Below are 22,378 nucleotides of genomic sequence, written 5' to 3'. Positions count from 1 at the left end.
TAATTAATTTTTCTATATAATTTTTTTCCTAACAGCCCTATATGTAGATTTTTAGGTCTTAGGTGGCTATTTTTCTTCCTTTCTTTTTTCTGCACAAATACAGATTCAGAAAACCCTGCTACATAGACCACACTTTGCCTAAGTTTTTTAATCTTTGTATTTCAGAATTCATAGAATTGAGTAAATTGGGTCATGCTTCAAAAAAGTTTGATGCTATCGCAGTTTAAAACTAATACACCAGATTATAAATCTAAGTTATGAATATGCAGAAATACTTTGAAGTCCCACCACACCCTAATGTGTAGCTCCAAATAGCTAAATATCATTTTTTGTCATCCGTTTTTTCCTTTTAATGAATATAAATACAAGCAGTGTCTCAATGTGTACCTTTTAGAAAAGTGAACTGCTATTTTTGTGTGCTTAGTATGTGTTAAAGATTTCACAAATAATCACTCACTTGCCCCTAACAATATGAGGTAAGTGTTTTCCCTTAAAGAAAATGCAATTTTGAGGAATGTAGGAAAGTTAGCGCCAGTTCTCAGGGCAACAAGTCATTTGTTCTGCTGTTTTCATCGGGTAAAAATTGTTGGCATTAAACTGACTCATGAACTAGTAGAGCACAAAGCTTGTAAACATTTTCCACGATAAAAAATTTTTTAAATAAAAAATAAAAATTAGAAGTTTTTTCAGATTTTTACATGATCTATTAAAGAACTATAGTATTGGAAGAAATTGAGATTCTCTAATCTGGCTACACCCTCTCTTGCAGTGTCAGCAGAAACTCTATGCCTTCCTTTTGAATTACACTGAGGTATTACATCTCCTGCACTGTGAAGCCACTTCACTTCCAATTAGAGTCTAAATAATTGGGATCTTAAAATATAATCTTGCAGTTTGGGCATTTACTCTTTCCTCCAGTTTATATCTGAAACAAGACACAGAAAATTTTTCGTCCAAGTTCTTAATGCTATTAAAAGGCATATCTTAAATACAAACTAATTCTGCCTTTTGTCCCCTCCTTCATCTATTGACGATGGAAGACTAATTCATCTGACCTCTCATTATGCTCTTTCTATTGATTTTTTTCTTTCATCAAATTACAGAAGTTATTTATATTTAAAATGTAGGACCTCAGAGTCTGAGGTCAAAGGCAAGCAATTTAAATTATAACAAACTCAAAAAATTAGATACTTCCTAGAACATCCGGACTTGCCTTGCTGAGATCTATTCCATTGGAAATAGAACACTTTGTTTTGTCTCCTGACGTCTTTCCTACGTCCATAACGGCTCTATCTGTTTTAGAATGGGAATGGCTGAGAGTTGAAGGGCCGTCCATATACACACATACAGCTTCCTGGGAAAGTGTGGGAACTTTTTTTAGATCTAGGTATTTAAGGAAATCTCTGTCTAGCCATTAGCTAACTCTAGGTAATGGAGCAAAGGCATCATTGGCCACCCATGAAAAGGAATACGGACTTAACAAAATTAGTTCAAAAAAGTCACTCAACAGACAGCAAACAGTCTAGAAATAAATCCATACATTTATGGTCAATTAATTTTAATGAAGCCAAAAACAATTTAATGGGGAAAAGGACAGTCTTTTCAACAAATGATACTAGAACAACTAGATATCTATATGGAAAAGCATGAATCTGGACCCCAGCCTCACACCACATACAAACATTAACTCAAAATGTACCTAAGACCTACATGTAAAAGCTAAAATTATAAAACCCTTAGAAGGAAACATAGGTTCAAGTATACATAGCCTTGGATTAGACAATTTTTTTGATATGACACCGAAAGCACAACCAAAAGAAAATTAAAAAATAGGTAATGAAAAATAAGATACAATAGGATTAATAAAGGCAAAACTTTGTTCCTTAAAAAAGCAATAATAATATAGGCAAATTCTCCCAAGATCAAGAACCAAATAGAAAGACACAATTAATATAAGGGATAAAAAGGGAATATAATTACGGATAAAATGTTTTACCATTAAAACTAAAAATTTAAATGAAGCAGGAATATTTCTAGAAAATACATAACTTTCCAAAACTAAGAAAAAACATAATCCTAAATAGTACTTTAAGTATGAAAAAAATTAATCAGTAAATATTCTTTCTATAGAAATGGCTTACAGGTATAGATACCAAATGTTCGAGTAGAACATTTCAATCTTATACTACTAACTTCTGGAGAACAGAGAGAATGATCTTGACTCATTCTTTAGGCCTCTATAATCTTGACTATGAAAGCAAACAAGATGCGTGGGAGAGAGGGAGTCACAGACAAGTCTCCATCATGAATGCAGATATGGAAATCCTAGTTAAGTAGAAACGCAGTCTGGTCCTGCCATGTGAAAAAATATGCTGTGTCTGTAGAGGGTTGAGTTTGGAGGAAGGAGATAAGGGAAAGTTATCCCAGGGACATAGAAGTTGTTCATCATGTCAGAATTCCTAAAAATGTCATTCATGTATTATATTACAGGTAAAAATCCTCATGTTCATGTCAGTAGGTTCAGACACAGCAAATGAAATGTAACTCACGATTTTAAAATAAATATTCTCAGCAAACTTTTCTTATTCTGAAAAGATCACAGAACACCTCTAGTTTTATTTCTAAAACTCATAAAGAAGCAAATCTGAACATGTTGTGGCTTATATACAGAAATAAGATTTTAAAACATGTTAAAGAAGCAGGAGAATGATAAACAATGTACCAGAGTGGTTAATATATATGTATACAAACGTTAAGACAAACTTAAACCTGCCCCATTCTGACTGAAATTTATGACAACTTGAGCAAGAAAAAAAAAATGATTCATTTCAACAGTAAGCAATGAAAAGAAAGAATAGCAAACTTGAAAATAGCAGTCGTTTAAAATCTAGGGAGAGAAAAATTAGATAATACGAATATTAGAACTAAATTTTTAAAAGATGTAGGTAAAGGAATTGAAATTACTTCATAATTTTGCCCTTTCAGAAAACCCCAGAAGGACTTAAAGTTAAATTTCAAATATCCTTTGTTTTTTTTTTTAACACAGTAATTGTTTATTACAAAAGAATGTATTGTAATTGACGTGAAAAGGACTTAATTGTTTTCAGCTGACCAAATGAAAAGAATTGGTGTTAGAATGTCCACTGGAGGATAACAGAAGTAAACACAATTAAAAGGTTTACTTTAAAAAATATTGTCGGTTAATGAAGTTGCAGTGCAAAATATAAAATTACAAAATTTCTTTTAAAACTTATGATCTGGAGCAAGGAACTTAATTTTTCCGAGCTGTATTTTTTTATGTTTAAAAATGAAAATAATGATGTATATATCTGAAGATTCTTGAGCATATTAAGTATTGTGTTATTACCTAGCTCTCAAAAAATGGTTTGATTATAGTTTTTATCATCATCATCATCATCATCATCATCATCATCATCATCATCATCATGTGGCTTAAACCAACAGCCATATTTTTTTTAACCTTTCACGAATCTCATTGACTGGGCTCAGCCAAGCAGTTCTTTAGTACCGTGGAGAATTGTCTGGGGCCGCAGCTACCCGGGAGGCTGGCTTTGGGCTGGGGATCCTCTAGGCCTGGAAGGCTGAGCTCCTCTGCTCTCTCTGAGGCTCTCTACATGCTACGAGCTTCTCTTAGCATTGCAGCGAATTCTAGGAGAGCTCCATGAAAGGAGGGCAAGAGCTGCAAGGCATTGTATACCCTGACCTCAGAAGTTACATAGCATCACTTCTGTTGTATTCTGTTGGTCACTGGAAGTCATCTGGCCCTAAGAGAAGTGTAAAAAGACTTCCCTTTGACAAAATCGCACCGCAAAGGGCACGTGGGGTGAGGGCATTACTGCAACCATCTTTGGAAGTACCCTCTGCCTGTGCTGTAGAAGGCGAAGAAGCTCGCTATGTAGGCATGGAAGGGTCTCTAAGATATATTGCTAAGTTAGGAAAGCTAGGTAGAGAAAAGACTGAATAATATACTAGTACAGGAAAGTGGTGAAAATATTGTTTAAAAAAATTTGCCCCATGTTTACATTTTTAAATTTCACTGTAGCTCCATCTTAGAATTTAGAATCTTAGCATTTAAATGAATTTTAAATGGTATTTAGTCCTGTCATCTGTGTTCACTAAAGTAGGAATCCAGTCTATAGATTTCCTAATATAACGTCACCTAGCCTTTGTGTGAAAATTTATTTCCAAGGTAATGAATTGTTTGAACCATTTTAAATCACTCTATCAGAAATCCTCTATTTTTATCTCATTAAGTTTTATTAAGTGAATGATTTGTTCACAAGACACACTGTATTTAACAGGCATTGCTGTACCAGTTTTATGTCATATTTCTATATTTCAAATATCACCAAATTATAATTTCAACTATATTAATTATATAATGTAGTTTCGTCTGAAATTTATTCATAATTAATATTTGTAATACTGAAGTTTAATTATTGAAAAAGTTGGATCTACCAAAGCTATCAAGAATAATAATTCCAAAGGTATTTTTTATTTTCAGATTACTGTGCCATGCTATGAAGGACCACATAGTTCGTGTTGCAAATGAAGCTGAGTTTATTTTGAACAGACAGAGAGCTGAAGACGTACATAAACATGCAGAGTTTGAGGTAAGCTTTTGGGAGCAGATGAGAGTCTGCTTTTCCGTTATAAGCCCACCGTCACCAATGGTGACTTTACAGTAAGAAGAGTTTTTGTAAGAGGAAAATTTCAACAAGGGCAGGCATTTCAGTTCTTCAGTAAGTGTCAAACACAGCACTAGTTTATTTTCACCTCATTTACAATATGCCAGTGACTAACCACTTGGTAGACTGAAGTTCTTCTAATTTACTCTTAAAATCAAATAAAATTTTACGATGCAATTACTTTAATAATTTTTAAGTTAGCAGAATATACAGACCATTAGAGATGGATATAACAAGTAGTTATATGAAGTCAGTTTCACCAAACATTCAATAATTTATTATTTATTAATGTAGCCTTCTTTAGAGTGGCCATAGGTGATGTTAGTTCGTATTTCATTTTTTTTTTTGTAATTGACATTTTATTGACAATTGAAGCATTGCTATTCCATGATATGTACGTAGCTCTGTATGTATAGACAGAAGTATAATAGTTTAAAAATCCTCATAAGTACCTTGAATAAAGAACAAATTAACTGTCATTCTATTTTATGTGCAAAAACTAAAGGATGTTGGAGTACAATACATTCCATAGTAATTGTATTTTAATTTAAAATATTATTTTTATATTTCTAGCATTTATATTTTTAGTGATTTTTTTGCCATCATTTGTATTGCCTCAATTCAACAAATATCCCGATTTTAATGTTTTAAATATAACAATTACTTCTGTTCAAACAAAATTGGTTTCATAAATATTTAGGTAATCTGGTGTTTGGCTTAAGTTGGACTGTCCCTGGCCTTGAAAATAATAAATAACTCATCAATTTATTCTCCTGATGCAACATGCGAACAAGTGTGGTGTGGCTGGAAATCAGAGCACAAGATTTCAGTTTTGATGAGGTTTTTATCTCAGTAAACCAGCTCTCTTGGTTATGCAAGTTGATGTCCTGGGTCCAGTGATCTCTGACCTAGCTGCTGAAAAGCGTGAGACTGAGAAATAGCCTTTGGCGCTTCAGTACCAGTAACCTCTCCTTCATTTGTCAGATGAGACAGTGCACAGATGTCATGTGGGATTGCAACAATCTTATTTTGCAAAGGATACCAAATATTTTAAACTTTGACTAAAGTACATTGACAATTAAGTGTTTGTCAAAGCGACTTTTCATGTCACCTCAACAATAAGTAACATTTGGATATTTATCAGGGTATCTGGATGACAAGATTGAATTATATGTTCTTTGAAGAATATGTTTAGGTTTAAGATGTGTCAGAACTCTAAACAAAAGAAGACTATTCAATTAATTTTTGACTTCACACTTTATGAAAATTAAGAGTTAGAATAATAAGTGAATTCTCTGCAGGACCACTTCTGACTCAATCATATTTCTACTAAAAAAATCAAGATATTTTATGGGATATAAGCAGATCAATATTTGTCGTGCAAAAACATTTAAAATAAGTTTTTAAGTAGCTAGATATTAGTGACCAGCTTTTTTAAGCAAGGTGATATCAAGCTAATGGCAGCTTTTAATCTCCTTTTCATTATTGTCCCCCTAAAAAATCTTTTTGTCCTAACTGTTCCCCAGTGAAATTTTATTACCACCAACATGCTGCATATCTTTCTGTCTGTGTACTGTATGTACATCTGTACTTCATATGTAAAAAGAGTAAGATTTTTTTCACATATCCCCAACACCAATTTTCACCCCCTTGGGGATGAGATTACTCCTATTGAGGCTGCGTGGCCAACGGTGATAAAAAGCTATGAAGGGAGACGTGAAGATTCAGTGATTTTTAGGTTACATATACATTAAATGTATATAATATAAATCTATTTTGAGAGTATTATCATTGTTATTTAATGAATGTACATTTTTTTAACCCAGATGTTTGAGTGTGTTCTTTTTAGGTTAGAGCTATATTAATAAATGATGTGTGTGTGTGTGTGTGTATGTGTGTGTAGTTCACCAAACACTTACCATTTTTCAATTATAGAAGATTTTATAAAAGTCGTGACATTTTACTAAGACTTTTTGAGAATTTTCTCTATCTCTTATATAAGCTTATAATTAAGAAAGAAAAGTGTATTTAATTTGAGATGGATACTTCACAGTTAAGATTTTTTTTAGTTAACCACTGTAATTGTTAAGGAAGAAAAATGAAAATTTAATTTTACTCTCCAATGAGCTAATGAAATATTAACCTCATTATGGAAGCAGATCATTGTACTAATTGGTGATTCCCTGTACAAAAAGATAAATTGGAAAATGAATTAATCCTTCTGAGATTACTGTAGGTTATTTCTCTGAAAGAGGTGAGTTGTGGTCGTGCCCTCTGTCAGTAGTTAGACTGAGCGCTGTGTTCAGATACTTCTATGAAACAGTTTTACATAGTAATGATGAATGTGAGCAAGTTATATATATTTTTTTTAGATGTGTGAATTTTTTTTTCCTTCCTATTTATATTACTCATGTTACATACTTGGTAATATTAAAATTTATAGTCAATCCAACCGATACAAAAATTATTATACAAACAAAGTCAAATACAGTTAAAGAAATGGTGAGCTTCATGTTCATATTGAACCTTTCGTTACACAATGAGATTGATTAGCTGTGTTACTAACACCAGCTAGCGTGAAAACAGAGCTGACAGGACAGCTGATTATTAGAAAAGATAAGGATAAGATAGTACTTATCCTGAGAACCTTGGGACACATTAAATTCTAGAGTTGGGAAAGATTATAGAGAAAACCATGTCTTGTCGCCTCATTTTATAAATATAATACTGAGTACAGTGGTAAAAAAATAATTTTCATAAAGTGCGAAATAAAATCCAGGTCTGGTTACCTAAACCATTGCTTTTTCTTCTACACAATTTTGACATCTATGAAATAGAAAACTTTAAATTGCGAGTTTTTTTATCAGAACTATAACTCTTATTTTAAGTGAGATATATACTATATTGGTTAAAGCTCTATTTACATTTTTAATAAGCTGATTTTGTTTCTAAAATGATTGTTTTGGGAATATATTAAAATCAGAATTTAAGAATCGGAAGAAACCTTAAAAGCTATTAATTACTTTATATAACATTATCCAAATTATTTTATGTAGACTTTATGTATAAATACATAGAACACATTTTTACAAATTTGAAAGGCGACTATATGTATTCTTGAGAATAAGCTTTCAAAAGATTACATTATCTGAGCTTTGAAATTGAATTATCATTTAAGCTAAGGTTAGATATCATTCCTTATGCATAGCGGAAGTTGTACATCAATCGTTACGCATTGTTTATATTCCTTTGTAGTCGCAGTGTGCCCAGTATGCTGCTGATAGAAGAGAGGAGGAAAAGATGTGCGACCACCTTATTAGTGCTGCTAAACATCGAGATCACGTCACAGCAAATCAGCTGAAACAGAAGATCCTTAATATTCTCACGAATAAGCATGGGGCTTGGGGCGCAGTTTCTCATAGGTGAGTTATAACAAATTACAAGTAAATAATAACTCATAGGTTAATTATAAGTGTTAAAATTTAAAAAAGGACTGCACATTTTTTAATTATTTAGAAAATGTGATTTAAAGTATAAAAAATTACTAGAATTATTTCCTGGTGTCTTTAGGAATGCCTCTTTAGAATGATTTAGGAGACAATATAAACTTTTAAAAGTAGCTCCAGTGGAAGTTATTTCTAATTTGTACTTCCATGTAACATAATAAAATTTATTTAGGCAACTATTTTAATCTAGAAAGTCAAATCTTCTTACTTATTAAATTTATATCATTCCTAGTTTTCTTAATTATCAGTAATAATATAAGCATTTACTAGAATAGGTAATACATTAATTTTTTTTTCTTCCATATTTTTCTATTCAGTCTTTCTTAGGAAAAGTTTCATCTCAGTTTAGGGCATTTATGATATTATATACAGTTCAATTAAAATCAGAATTGGTTATTTAGAAATTACAGATGTTCTCCTTTCTACAGTTTGCTGGTTATAATTTTTTGCCCTCGGCACAATGAAGTTTTCTAGGAAAATGGCTAGCAATGGAGGATGTCGCTATATTTAGATTGCTAATGTTATTTATTTTTACATCTTCATTTTATTTGATCTCGTTAAATGTTTTTATTAAGTCTTTGGCAGAGTTTAGGGGTTGGTTCATGTGGACAGGACACTACTCAGAAGAATTCTGGTAGAAGTGATTCTGTTAGTTGGGGAAGAACATTTGAATATGACCAGGGTAGTATTCGACCAACTGTCCTGGGATTTCAAGTATCAGGTGGATTTAAGAAAACTTTATTATTTTTAATTACAAGTAAAATTATAATACATTATCTTTAAAAATAGTTAATAGTCAGTATTTGTTTCTTATAATAACAGTAGTACCATGACATCTAACCTTTGTCAAATATTTATTGTGTGCCAGGTATAACACTAAGAACTTTACGTGAATTATTTTGTTTAACCTTCCAAACATCTCTATTAAGGTCGATACTGAAAATTTTTCCATATTACAATGAAGAAACTGAAGATTTAAGAGGTTACATAAAATGTATATAGTATTACACAGCTTGTACAAATAGAGGCATAGTGTGTCAGTCGGGGTTCTCCAGAGAAACACAGAAACAGACCAGTAGGTTATATGTGATAATAGATACAGACCGAGATGTTGTGTTTTAAAGGATCGGCCTACGTGATCGTGGGGGCTGGCAAGTCTGAAATCTGTGGGGCTGCCTGGCAGGCTGGAGACCCAGGCAGGGTTCCTTCTCCAGGGAACCCCAGTCTTTTCTGTTAAGGCCTTCATCTGATTGGGTGAGGCCCACCCACATGATTGAGAATAATATCTTTTACTTAAAGTCAGTTGATTGTTGGTGTTAATCATATCAGCAGAATGTTTCACAGCAACATCTAGACTAATATTTGACCAAACAGCTGAGGCCATAGCCTAGGCACGTTGCCACATAAAATTTAACCATCATGTAGAGTAGCAATAATATGAACATTTTGACCAGCTGTAGACATCGTCTCTCTCTTTGTGTCATCTGAATGAGATTTACTTACTTAGTTATATATAGTCAGGACTGTAACATTATACTGCTAATAATTCAAATTAGCTTGTATGACTCAGGATATTGCCGTAAATGTCTAAAGCTGTACAGTGTTTGGGTTTTACTATTTCGTTAAGTAATTAAAATGCAGCCAAAGGACAGTGACCTTCAGAGTGTCAGTCTCATGGTGACGTATCAAATGCATTTCCTGCTCTGCTCACTCTGTATGATATCTCTTTAGACTGACAGAAAGCCTGGCAGCATAACCCCTCAGCAGAGGAGGTGCCTGTCCTGTCTCGCACATTAATTCCCAGTGCCGACTCACTGAAAAACAGTGTTACCATCCTCCTTTCCTTAAGAGGGTCACTGAACCTTAAATCTTTTTTTTTTTTTAATTAAATAAAAGTTTATTGTTTACACTCAGGTTGCTGCTGAACTTTAAATGTTTACGGGCGGCTGTGTTCTCTCTAAGCTTCCTTAGTATTTGGTGAATTAAAAAGCCACAGTCATTGGACCCCATCTTTTCTTCGTCTTACCCTTAACTCTAGTCCAGATCTCTCCCTTCTCCTCAGACCTTTATATCCATCTGCCTACGTGGCATCTTACACTTGGATATCCATGAGTCACCTCCCTTTTAACAGGACAAGGGAACTCCAGCCTTACGGATGCCCTGGCCATAAATGTTGCTCTTAGCCTTCGTCACTCATACATTCAACATTGAGCCCTTTGGCAAGTCCTCTTGTCTCTGACATAAATTATATCCAGTATGTGACAACTTCTCACCATTACTTTTGACGTCACCTGACCCAAGGCACCGTCATTTCTGACTTGTTGCTTCAGCGTTTTCCATAGTTTTCCTGCTTTTGCCCTTGTTCCCCCGGAGTCCCTTCTCAGCACAGCGGCCTGGGTGATTCTTACTAAAAAGTACATCCTTTTCCACTGCTCGTGAACCGCCAGAGCTATATGCAAGATGGTAACAAGTCATATGTGGCTATTCAAATTTAATTCGTAAAAATTAAATTTAATTAAAAATTCAATACCTTCGTTGTACTAGCCACACTTAACTACTCAACAGACATGTGTGGCTGGTGCTGCCATATTAGACAGCACAGAACATTTTTGTCATCGCACATAGTTCTGTTGGGCAGCACCGCTCCAGAGGCTTCGCACGTCACTGAGAGGAAACAAACAAACAAAACGGTGACCTACAAGGACAAAGAAGCGTGCTATTTTTGATAGAATAGGCAGAGAAGGCCACTCTGGCGAGGAACCACTTGAGCAAAGACCTGTCTGAGCATTTCAAGCAGTGGGGACAGCGTGCGAAAGATGGAGGTGCTTGGGCTGCCATGGGGTGAGCCCCGGGCTAAAGGCACGTGACCTGGCCTTCGTCAACTCTGTGCCCCGTCCCCTCCTGCTTCCCCTTGGTTCTTTTTGTTCCAGTCACTGTGGGTTCTTGATGTTCTCCAAGCTTGCAGGGCATAATCACTCTGCTTGGAATGCTTTCTCCAAAAAAACCCATGTGGCTACTGGCTCTCCCACTTTCTTCAGCCTTTAATTCAAATGATACTTTCTCAAAAAGGCCTTTTCTAGCCACCTTGTCTGAAATTCTTCTTCCTCCAAATATTTTATAATGCAGGTCTCTGCTTTATTTTCCTTTTTCAACATTTATTACTATCTAAAGTATAGCAGATTTTACTTATCAGTTTTATTGTTTCGTTTCTCACTAAAATACAAGCTCCACGATAGAAGAGATTTTTTCTCTTTTGTCCACAGTGGCACCTATAATAATGTCTAATGCATAGTAGGTGCTAAATAAATGTTTCTGAATAAATGAATACTTTTTTTTACAGGGATGATACTGATGATAGAATAGAATGATGACTTATTCTGTGGTCAGGGACAGTTTTATATTTTAAATGAAATAATTTTATTAAATGAAAAAAATACTTATTCCTGTGTGAAAACAAAGCTCAAACTCGCCTGGAAATGGAATGAACAATTCTTACTTTGTTAAGTTATTTAAATGGTAACACGGAAGATTGTATGCAAAATACTTAACACAGTATTTGATGCATAGTAAATGTCTCATATTTGTTAGGCTCCTTATTTTTTTTGTTAGTCAGCTCTTTGCTAAGAGCCTTTTTTTTTTTTTTAAGACTTTATTTTTTAGAGCAGTTTTAGGCTTACAACTAAATTGAGAGCAAGATATAGAGATCTGACCCCTCCCCCCACACACAGGTGTTATCCCTTCCCTTTTATCAATGTCACTCACCAGAATGGTACATTTTTTTACTAAGAATTTATTAAGAGTTCTTTGTGTATTTGGATAACACTCCTTTATTAGATGTGTCTTTTGCAAATATTTTTCTCCCAGTCTTTGGCTTATCTTTTTATTCTCTTGACACTCGTAGAAAAGAAGTTTTGGATTTTAATGAAGTCCAGCTGATCTATTAATTCTTTCATGGATAGTATGTTTGTTGTTGTATCTAAAAAGGCACCACCATGCCCAAGTCATTTTCTCCTGTGTTATCCTCGAAGATTTGTATAGTTCTGCATTTTACATTTGGGTCTGTGATCCATTTTGTGTTAATTTTTATAAAGGGTGTAAGATCTCTGTCTAGATTTATTTATGTGTTTATTGGTTCTTTCAGCACTATAGCACTGTTTTTTGTTGTTGTTGTTTTGTTTTGTTTTTTGAAAAGGCTGACTTGCCTTAGCTCCTTTGTCAGTTGCCTATATTTATGGAGGTCTCTTTCTGGGCTCCTTACTCTGTTCCATTGACCTATTTCTATTCTTTTGCCAGTACCGCGCTGTTTTGCTTACTTTAGCTTTATGGTAATTCTGGACGTTGGTAGCATTAGTCCTCCAGCTTTGTTCTTCTCCTTCCAAAGAACCTTTTTAAAGTAATTTCCCATACCACTTAGTCACCCTCCAACTTGTAATGTATACTTAAAATTTGTCGATTTTATTCATTTAATAAACAGATAACTCTTGAGCTTCTATTTGCGGTAGCATAGTGATGAGCAAAACAGATTTGCTCTCTGTGTCACATAGTCATAGTCTAGTAGAAGAGACTGATATGTTGGAATAAATGATATAAATACAAACTTTGGCAAATACTAGGGGAAAATATAGGGTCCTCTGAAAGACATTGTATAACAGAGGGTCTTCATTTAGGGTAGGAAGTCGGGGAGTCTTCTTTGAACAAGCTGTGTTTAAGCTAAGAACCGAAGTGATGAGCAAGAGATTGCCAGCAAAGGTTGGTGTGTAAGACATTCAGGAGAGAAATATTACAAAGACTCAGAGCTTAGAAATAACAAAGTAAATAGACAGGAGGCTAGTATGTCTACAGCTTTCCTGAGCAGTAGGGATAGTGGCTTGAGATAAGGCTGGAGAGTAGCATATGAGCCAGATGATTTAAAGTCTTGTAGATCATGTTAAGTATTTATGACTTTATCCTAAGTGGCATGAAAAGTAGTGAAGGGTTTTGAGCAAAAGAGTAACATAATCTGGTTCATGTTTAAGATTGGTCTGGTTGCTTTATGAAGACACATACTGGAAGAAATCGAGAAATATGGTCACTCTGTCTATAGCCAAGTTCAAATGTCACCCTTTCCATAGCATTCCTTGGCTTGTTCTCTCTTCCCCAAATTTGCCCCCTCATACTTTGTTGTTCTTATCTGCATCGCTGTTACCTGTGATACATCACTTAATGTTTTATAGCTATGCGAATGTGCCGGTCTCTTTCAGTAGACTTGTAGCTTCCTAAATGGGGAGAATGAATAACACATCATGCATATTTACAATCTTCTTCTCAAATATATGTTAAATCTGAGGAATTTCATTTCTATAATTTCTACTTGTTTTACTACTTTTATTTTTTGACTCAGCGATGCTGCTGGATCAAACATAATTTAGCTTTTGAATTAATGTTATTGGTCTTTATTTCAGCCTTGAGGAAAAACTAGAATTTGAAAGCCCCGTTAAAATGCATGTTCAAGAGTTAATGCTGTTAAGTAATACTTGGTATGTACAAACAGTTTTTCTTTATTTATTTTATCTTTTGAGATCGGATTTCTACTTTTTAAACTACTTGAACCACATTTAAAAATGGGCAAATGACCTGAATAGACATTTTTCCAAAGAAGACATACAGATGACCAATAGGTACACGAAAAGGTGCTCAGCATCACTAATTGTTAGGGAAATGTAAATTAAAACCACAATGAGACATCAACTCACACCTGTTAAAATAGTTATCATCAAAAAGACGAGAGATAACAAATACTAATGAAGACGTAGAGAAAAGGGAACCCTCATGCAGTGTTGGTGGGAATGTAAATCGGTACAGCCACTATGGAAAACAGTATGGAAGTTCCTCAAAAAGTTAAAAATATAACAACCATATGATCCAGCAAATCCCACTTCTGGATATATTTCCAAAGGAAAGAAAAACATATCAAAGAGATATCTGCACCCCCATGTTCAGAGAGTATTATTTATAAGAGACCAAGACGTGTAAACAACCTAAGTGTCCCTCAGTGGATGAAAGAATAAAGAAGTTGTGTGTACACACACACACACACACACACACACACACACATTCACTCACATTCACTCACAGTGGAATATTATTCATTCGTACATTAAAAAATCACAGAAATCCTGCCTTTTACACCATGAATGGATCTAACATTATATGTACTAAATGAAATAAGTCGGACAGAAAAAGACAAATACTATACAGTCTCTATATGGTTATAAATACTATACACTTATGTATGGAAAAAAAAAAAAAAAAAAGAAAAACTCACAGAAAAAGAGATCAGATTTCTGGTTGCCAGGGGTTATGGGTGAGTGGAAGGGAGAGAGAATTGGATGAAGGAGGTCAAAAAGCACAAACTTCCAGTCGTGAGATGAATAAGTGCCAGGGATGTACTGTACAGCACAGTGACTGTAGGTAACTGAAAGTTAGAAGAGTTGATAGATCCTAAGAGTTCTCACCATAAGGGGCAAAAAAAAATTTTTTTCTTTATCTTTTTTTTGTGTCTATATGAGATGATGGATGTTAACTAAACTTACTATGGTAATCACTTTATAAAATACGTAGGTTAAATCATTATACTGTATGCCTTAAACTTATACAGTGTTATATGTCAATTATATCTAAATAAAACCGGAAAAATCAAAAAGAAAAAAACTATATAAGTTATGGCAACCTAAATTAAAATCGAGAGATTATGATAGGCCCTGAGTAAAGTAATATACACACGCGTGTGTGTACCCCCACTTTTTAGTGTGCATTTTAATATACGCATTACTACCGAGATTTTGTTTTCTGATAAGATGTTGGTAGTAATTCACATTTATTGAGGGCGGCTATGTAGCTATGTACTGGCAGTAACTCTGCTGATTCCTCACATCTGATGTCTTATTTTTGTTCTAACAACACTGTGAGAGAGGTATCATTTTTCCCATTTTGCAGATGAGAAATGTGAGACTCAGACAAGTTGAATAGCTTGCCCAGCATTACATAGCTAAATAGTAGGGAAAGGATTTGAATCTAGGTGTATCTAACCTTAAAGCCCATCATTCCAGGGATGAAATTGATTACTAATTATTGTATTAACTATAAAAGTTATCAAGTAGAGTAATGAAACAAAAAGTACTCCTCAAACAAAATTAAGACTAAAAAAATCCAAGGCTTTAGAGAATATTTTTAAAGTTGATATGTCCAAAACTTGAGTTGAATGAGTATTGAAACCCTGCCCACAGAAGGCAAGTTTGAATTTGCAATTCTGAACTTAACAGGTTGGTTAACTGCTGAAAGAAAAATCAGTAAACATCCTCCAAAGGACATTAACAGGATTCAGGGTCTCACAATATAATATTTAAATATCCAATAAACAATCCAAAATTACTTAATATTTAAAGAATCAGAAAAATCTTAACCACTTCTTAATTAGCAGATACCAATCCCAAAATGACCCAGATGATGGAACTGTCAGATAAAGATTTAAAAACAGCTATTATAACCATCTTCTATGAAGTAAAGGTAAACATTTTTTAAATGAATGGAATATTAGAAGATCTCAGCAGAGAAATAGAAAGTGTAAAAAGGAAACAAATGAAAACGAAAAATGTAATATCTGAAATTTAAAAAATCAACAGTGAGCTTAGCAACAGAATGAATATGACAGAGGAAACAGTGAATGAACTGAAGCTTGATCAACCAAAATTATACAACTGAAGAACAGGAAAACAGATTTGGGGGGAGGGGCGAATAAAAAGAGCCCCAGACACCTACAGGACAACATCAAAAGTCTAAAATTTACATCAGCAAAGCCCCACAAAAAAAGAGGAGAGATTGGTACAGAAAATTTATTTAAAGAAAAAATTGGCTAAAAACATCACATTTGGTGAAAGATGTCAAGTCAGTGACTCAAGAAAATTGGAGACCCAAAACAGGATAAACTCAGTAAAAACTAATCTTCTAAAAACCAAAGATACAGAAAAACGATATTTTTTCCTCCAGATTTTATTTTTTTTCAATTACAGTTGACAATCAGTATTATTTTATATTGGTTTCAGATGTACCACATAGTAGTTAGACATTTATATAATTTATGAAGTGATCCCCTTAATATATCTAGTACCCACCAGCCACTACACATAGTTATTACAATGATATTGAGTATATTTTCTATGCTATACTTTACATCCCCATGATTGTTTTGCAACTACCAAAGGAATTCCTTCACCTTTTTCATCCATTATCCAAAGAAATCTAAAACACTAATTTGAAAAGATGTATGCACCACACTATGTTCACTGCAGTACTACTTACAAGAAATAAACTTTGACAGAAGCCAGAGGTAAAAGAAAATACATTCCACATAAAGGAACAGCTTAAATAATTATAGCTTTCTCATCAGAAATCATGGTGGCCAGCAAAAGAATTGTCAACCAAAAATTCTATATTTAACAAAAATATTCCCCTGAAATGAAAGCAAATTAAAAATGTTTTTAAATGTTGGAAAATTAAGAGAATGCCTCACTAGCAGATATATTCTCAAAGAAGTGCTTTTTAGGCAGAAGGGGGAAAGGAACATTGAGAAACTTGGAAATTACAAATGAAGTAAAAGCTGTTTTCTATTGTTTTGTTTTTTTTTCTCATAAAAATGCAGTGGCAAGTTAATGGAAAATAGTAGTCTTTTCAACAAATATTGCTGGAACAATTGAACATTCATATGCAAAAATTGGCCCCTGACCTATGACTCAAAATTTAACTTAATGGATCATAGAAATATACAATATGAAACTTTAAAATTTCCAGAAGAAAACACAAGAGAAAATCTTTGTGACCTTACTTGAATTGGACAAAGAGTTATTAGATACAGCAACAAAAGCCTGATAGATAAAAGAAAAAAGAAATCCACAGTGAACTTTATCTTGGTTCGTCCAGGCCACTATAACAAAAATACCATAGATGGGGTGACTTATAAAGAGTAGAAATTCATTTCTCACAGTTCCAGATGCTGGGAAGTCTGAGATCAATGCAGTGACATATTCAGTGTCTGGTGAGAGCCCACTTCCTGGCTCATAGAGGGCTGTCTTCTCACTGTATCTACATAAGGTGAGAGTCAAAGAGTTTCTCTGGGTCCCTTTTATAAGGGCACTAATCCCATTCACGAGGACTCCACCCTTATGACCTAAACGCTCCCTAAAGGCCCCACTTCCAGACACTAGGGCATTGGGGATGAGGTTTCAACATATGAATTTTGGGAGAACATAAACATTCAGTCTGCAGTGGATTTTATCAAATTAAAAACTTTTTCTGTGTGTGAAAGAAGACTTAAGAGAATGCCACGTTTTCTCAGACTGGGAAAAGCACAGACTCAGAAAAAATGTTCGCAGATTACATATCTTCCAAAGGACATGTAAGTATAAAGGTCTGCAAGTATAAGTATGTGTATGTACATATATTTACCTACTTACATGAATATAAAACTAAACAAAGACTTACAATTATGTGTGTGTGTGTGTGTGTGTGTGTGTGTAAAGCACTTTCAAAACTTAAGAAAACAAACATTGCAGTATAAAAGTAAGCAAAAGATCGAAACAAATGCTTCACCACAGGCAATATACAGATGGCAAATAAGCACATGGAAAGATATTTAAAATCCTTAACTATTAAGGAAATTCAAATTAAAACAGCAATCATTCATCTATTAGAATGGGTAAAATTAAAACAAAACAAAAGCCTGACAATTCAAGAGCTGACGAAGATGTGAAGTACCTGGAACTCTCATACACGTTGCTGCAGAACATACAAAATGGTACAGTCTCTGGAAAGCAGTTTGGCCATTTCTTATACAGTTAAACATGTACTTACCACATGACACAGCAATCCTCCTAAGTACTTACACCGAGAGAAATGAAAACTTACATTCACACGAAAACTTATACATCAATGTTTATAGCAGCTCTATCAATAATTGCTAAAAATTGAAAACAGCCCAGTGTTCTTCAGCTGGTGACTGGTTAAAACACTGTGGCACGACCACGCAGTGGAGTACTGCTCAACCGTGAGAAGGGACGCACTGAGACGCCTGCCCAGCCTGCATCGGTCTCTGGTGCATTCTGCTAAGTAAGAGAAGCCAGGCCAAAAGAACACATACTGCTTAATTCTGCTTAGATGCCGTTATAGAAGAAGCAAAACCTTAGGCAAATAAAACAGATCAGTGGCTTCCAGGGGTTAACAGAGGAGGGAGGATTTGACTAGAGAGGGGCAACATGAGCTAGCTTTTGGGGGTGAGTGAGGTGTTCTGTATCTTGATTGTGGTAGATTTTTCACAACTCAGTGCTTTTGTCAAGATTTATAGAGCTGTACACCAAAAAGTGAATTTTACTCTATATAAATTGATAAATATTTAAAAACTTAAAAAATTCTTTATACACGGCTCTTCATTTGTAAATACTAATATTTATCAAACTATATTACATTTTTAATGTAGAGAATTGCAAATATTTATTTACTGTTTTAAAATTAAGTAAATTATAACTCAGATTATCTCAGTTTTTTTCCATGCCACCACAAATATATTGGTCACAAAAATCTAAAAAACATAAATTGGATTTCCCTACAAATAATACTTGTAAGTAAATTAATTTTCACCACATGTATTTTAAAAAGTTAAATACTTTTTAAAAATAATAAAGTAAATGTACTAATGTACTATTCTCCAGTAAAGATTAGGAAGTATTCAGAGGGGGAAAAAATAACTCTTTTCCAGCAATTTCAAGTAGCTTAAAGCAGGGATCTCCAACCCCTGGGCCGTGGATCAGTACTGGTCTATGGCCTGTTAGGAACCGGACTGCACAGCAGGAGGTGAGTGAGTGAAGCTTCATCTGTATGTGCAGCCGCTCCCCAGCGCCAGCATCCCCGCCTCAGCTCCACCTCAGATCATCAGGCATTAGATTCTCATAGGTGCACCGGTCCCTGGTGCCAGAAAAGTTGGGGACCGCTAGTTTAAAGTATCAAGATTTAAATTAAGAATGTGCTCTACACTCAGTGACTGCAGTATTACAAGCTGTATTGCCAAATATATTGATAGGTACAAGGTTAGACCAACCAGTCTAGTATACTAGTTGTTATCTCAGTAACACTGTGAGGATTACAATGACCAAAAAAAAGGAAAAAAGTTTCTTAGAAATTAAATATATTTACATCATCGTCTGTATTTGTTTAATGGCCGTGAAGTTCATATAACTCTATGTAGTAGCTTCAAAAAAAGCTGTGTAAACGAACATAACAGGTTCAAATGAGATGACATATTTACTGGATTTTAGCCTGATAGTCTACATTTTCAAAACACGAGTTTTCATACACACTGAATCAAGAATATGAAGTTAAAATGATAAAGTAACATGAAATAAACACTAAATCATCAAGTGAAGTGAAAATTGATGCTTCTGAAATAAATTCTGAATTTGGAATATTCTTAAATAATTATTAACTTTCACTTCCTGGCTCCACTTCTGATTCCCTTATCTTAAAACGGTCACTATTGCCTTCTATAATGGGTATGAAATGCAACCACAGTACTTGGGTGCTTATTTAAATCTACATTAACTTGCTCTAAGATCCCCTCCATGGAACTGTTGGAAAATTCAATCTCAGTTATTAGTAGGGACTCTAGGACTGTGCGTGGACTGTAGTGATTTTCCTAATGGAAAGCCCTGGGATCCGCATTCCACCCTGCACGCTAGGGACCTGCTTGATTTGTGCTTGTACGTAGGTCTGTTTCTGCACAAAATGAAACATTAGGTTCTATACTAATGCAAGGAGCTGTGACACCTAGGGCTCAGCCATATATGTTCCTGCCTTTTCATTGGGAGTAAATGTATCTTAACAGTTTTAGGACTTTCTTCTTATACATCATTTTCTTTGTCTTGGCATAAACCACTCAAACCCTGGATACTTCAGTCTCTTCACCCTTCAAGGCTTTGTGTCCATCATCTCTTCTAGAATAGCTCAGCTACTTTTTTAAAAGGAATACTTACGTTTGCTGAGAAGATAATGGTAACCTCAGGTCTAGGTTAAAAATCCTGCTTTTTTGGAGGGGTTGGCATAGAGTGGAGGAGGGATTTTGGATTTTGCTTACTTTTCCAATCCATTTAAATTCTTTGGCCCAGATCTTTCTATATCTATCCTAATACATCTGTCTGATCGAAAGGTTCTATAACAACGTAACAGACTTTGTTTTTCCTTGGGTATTTGAACCTTCAACATTCAACTAATTATGTTCTAACTAAATGAGATTGCTAATTCCCACTGCACTAATAGAAGACATAAATTTAAAGGTAGGTAGAATCATTATGACTTAATGATTAAATAGGTAGGAAAGAACCAAGGATGTTACCCAAGATGCTGCCATGATTCACTGGGTGAATGTTGGTGCCATTCTTAGAACTGAAAGACACTGAAGAAACTGGTGCAGATAGTAAGGTGATTGTTGAGTTTGCCTTGCTTGTGTCATATTGTAGTGGATATGTCCACCAAGAAGTTGAAAATAGAGCTCCATGGTGTCATTAGGTCACTATTTATGCATGTGATAACCTTTTCAGACATGGCCAAAGCATATTTTTCCCATCTCCAACAAATTCCATGTCTCCTGTTCTCCCAGGAAAAAGGCATCTATAAAATCCTTGATTTACTTCTTTCTTTCACCCCTTCCTCTCCCCTTACAACACACATGTGCAAATCATCCCTCAACAGGTCCTGCCAGCAGTTCATCTAGGATATATGCTCTCTTCTTCCAAGAACTGAAAATAGTTAGAATATGGATTCTTCCAGGGTTGTTTTTTACTGGTTAGATTCACCACTGTAAAAGAGCAAGAATATTAAGATAAAACAAAGTGGTTGAAGTGATAGAGTGTGTACTTAATCTAAGCTAGTTAAAGAAGGGAAGTAGAGAAAGAAGGGGACCGATAGGCAGAAAATAATGGAGTCAAGAAAACAAGAGTCGGTGAACTCAAAGTTGGATGTTTGAATTTAAGAAATATACCAATATAAGATGGACAGATTCAGAATGTGGTCGTGAAAGTGAATAAGTGGAGTTGAGTTAAAGTTATAGTAATGAGGAAGTAAGAAAATCAAAGCATGAACTTTTGCAGGTGGCTCTTATGTTGCATCACCCAAGATAATTTCAGTATTTTGGATGGAAAGGAAGATTGTCGGCATCTTCTAATCTTCAGTAAACAAAAGGAACAGCCTGCAAGGCTGGTTGAGGATCCCAGATGGGGAGAGGAAGAAGGTCGTATTGCTGGATTCAGCAGGAACCTTAAAGGAGTCTCATAGGTCATCTTTCCGAAAAAATATGTAACGCGGGTCCACATGAATAGAGGATAGGAAATGTTCCAGGGTGATGGAACTCTACGAGCCTGTCATATCATTTTTCCTGTTAGAATTCTCATGCAGATCACATAGTAAGACAATGATTTGAAAGAACTGGGTGATATAGACCAGTAGTGATTATATGGGTCAGGACAGTAATGTCTGTTATATGCATGTAAATGTGATCAAGCTGAATCCTGTGACCCAGTCGAATGCCACCATCATTTCTGCTGTTTTTTCCCCCTAAAATATATAGATTTTTTTAATTAGTATGTTTATTTTAGTAAGTCCAAAGTAGGACACTATAAAAGTGCTTACAAACATAAAATTAGGATTACATAAACATACAAATGATAATGAAGAAAATCAGTAAGCAGAAACAAAATAATAAAGCTCATAAATATTAAATACAACCATGTATGTCACTAATTTTAAAGTAAAAATTAGTGTTTCGGATAGCCACATTAATGAAACTTCTTCTGACTTAAAATGGCATAAAGTTTAAAATTTTGACCATTTGCAGCAAGTGCCTGGATTTAAAATGAGATTTAATAGAGTCCCTCAGTCCTTTAGGCTGCTAATTAAAACATGCATATACCTGTTGTGTCCAGAATAACCAGACCCAACTTGAGTGCTCTTAACCAGGAGACAGTTTATTAGCCGGCGGCTGTCCTTGCAAAGGAGCAGCCCCGAAATGCCAAGATACAAGGTTTTTAAGCCCTAAATCCTATTTCTCATTCTGTCTTAAACACAAAGGTCCATCTTTCTCCTATT

The 22,378-nt window shown here is 34.6% G+C and overlaps 1 protein-coding gene across 13 annotated transcripts in view; it reads left to right on the top strand.

Moving 5' to 3' along the window:
* The window catches only part of NBEA (neurobeachin), a 629,692-nt gene that overhangs the window by 339,817 nt on the left and 267,497 nt on the right, over positions 1-22,378 (top strand). For all 13 annotated transcript variants that reach the window (XM_039873014.1, XM_039873019.1, XM_039873011.1 and 10 more), the window contains 2 exons: positions 4,526-4,634; positions 7,965-8,131. In XM_039873014.1, coding sequence (XP_039728948.1) covers positions 4,526-4,634; positions 7,965-8,131 — 276 coding nt within the window. The remainder of the gene's footprint in view (positions 1-4,525; positions 4,635-7,964; positions 8,132-22,378) is intronic.

This window comes from Pteropus medius, unplaced genomic scaffold (genome assembly GCF_902729225.1).
Source record: "Pteropus medius unplaced genomic scaffold, Ma_sr-lr_union100, whole genome shotgun sequence".
NCBI lineage: Eukaryota > Metazoa > Chordata > Mammalia > Chiroptera > Pteropodidae > Pteropus > Pteropus medius.
The sequence above is the reverse complement of the archived record's forward strand: the minus strand, read 5'-3'. Positions and strand labels throughout refer to the sequence as shown.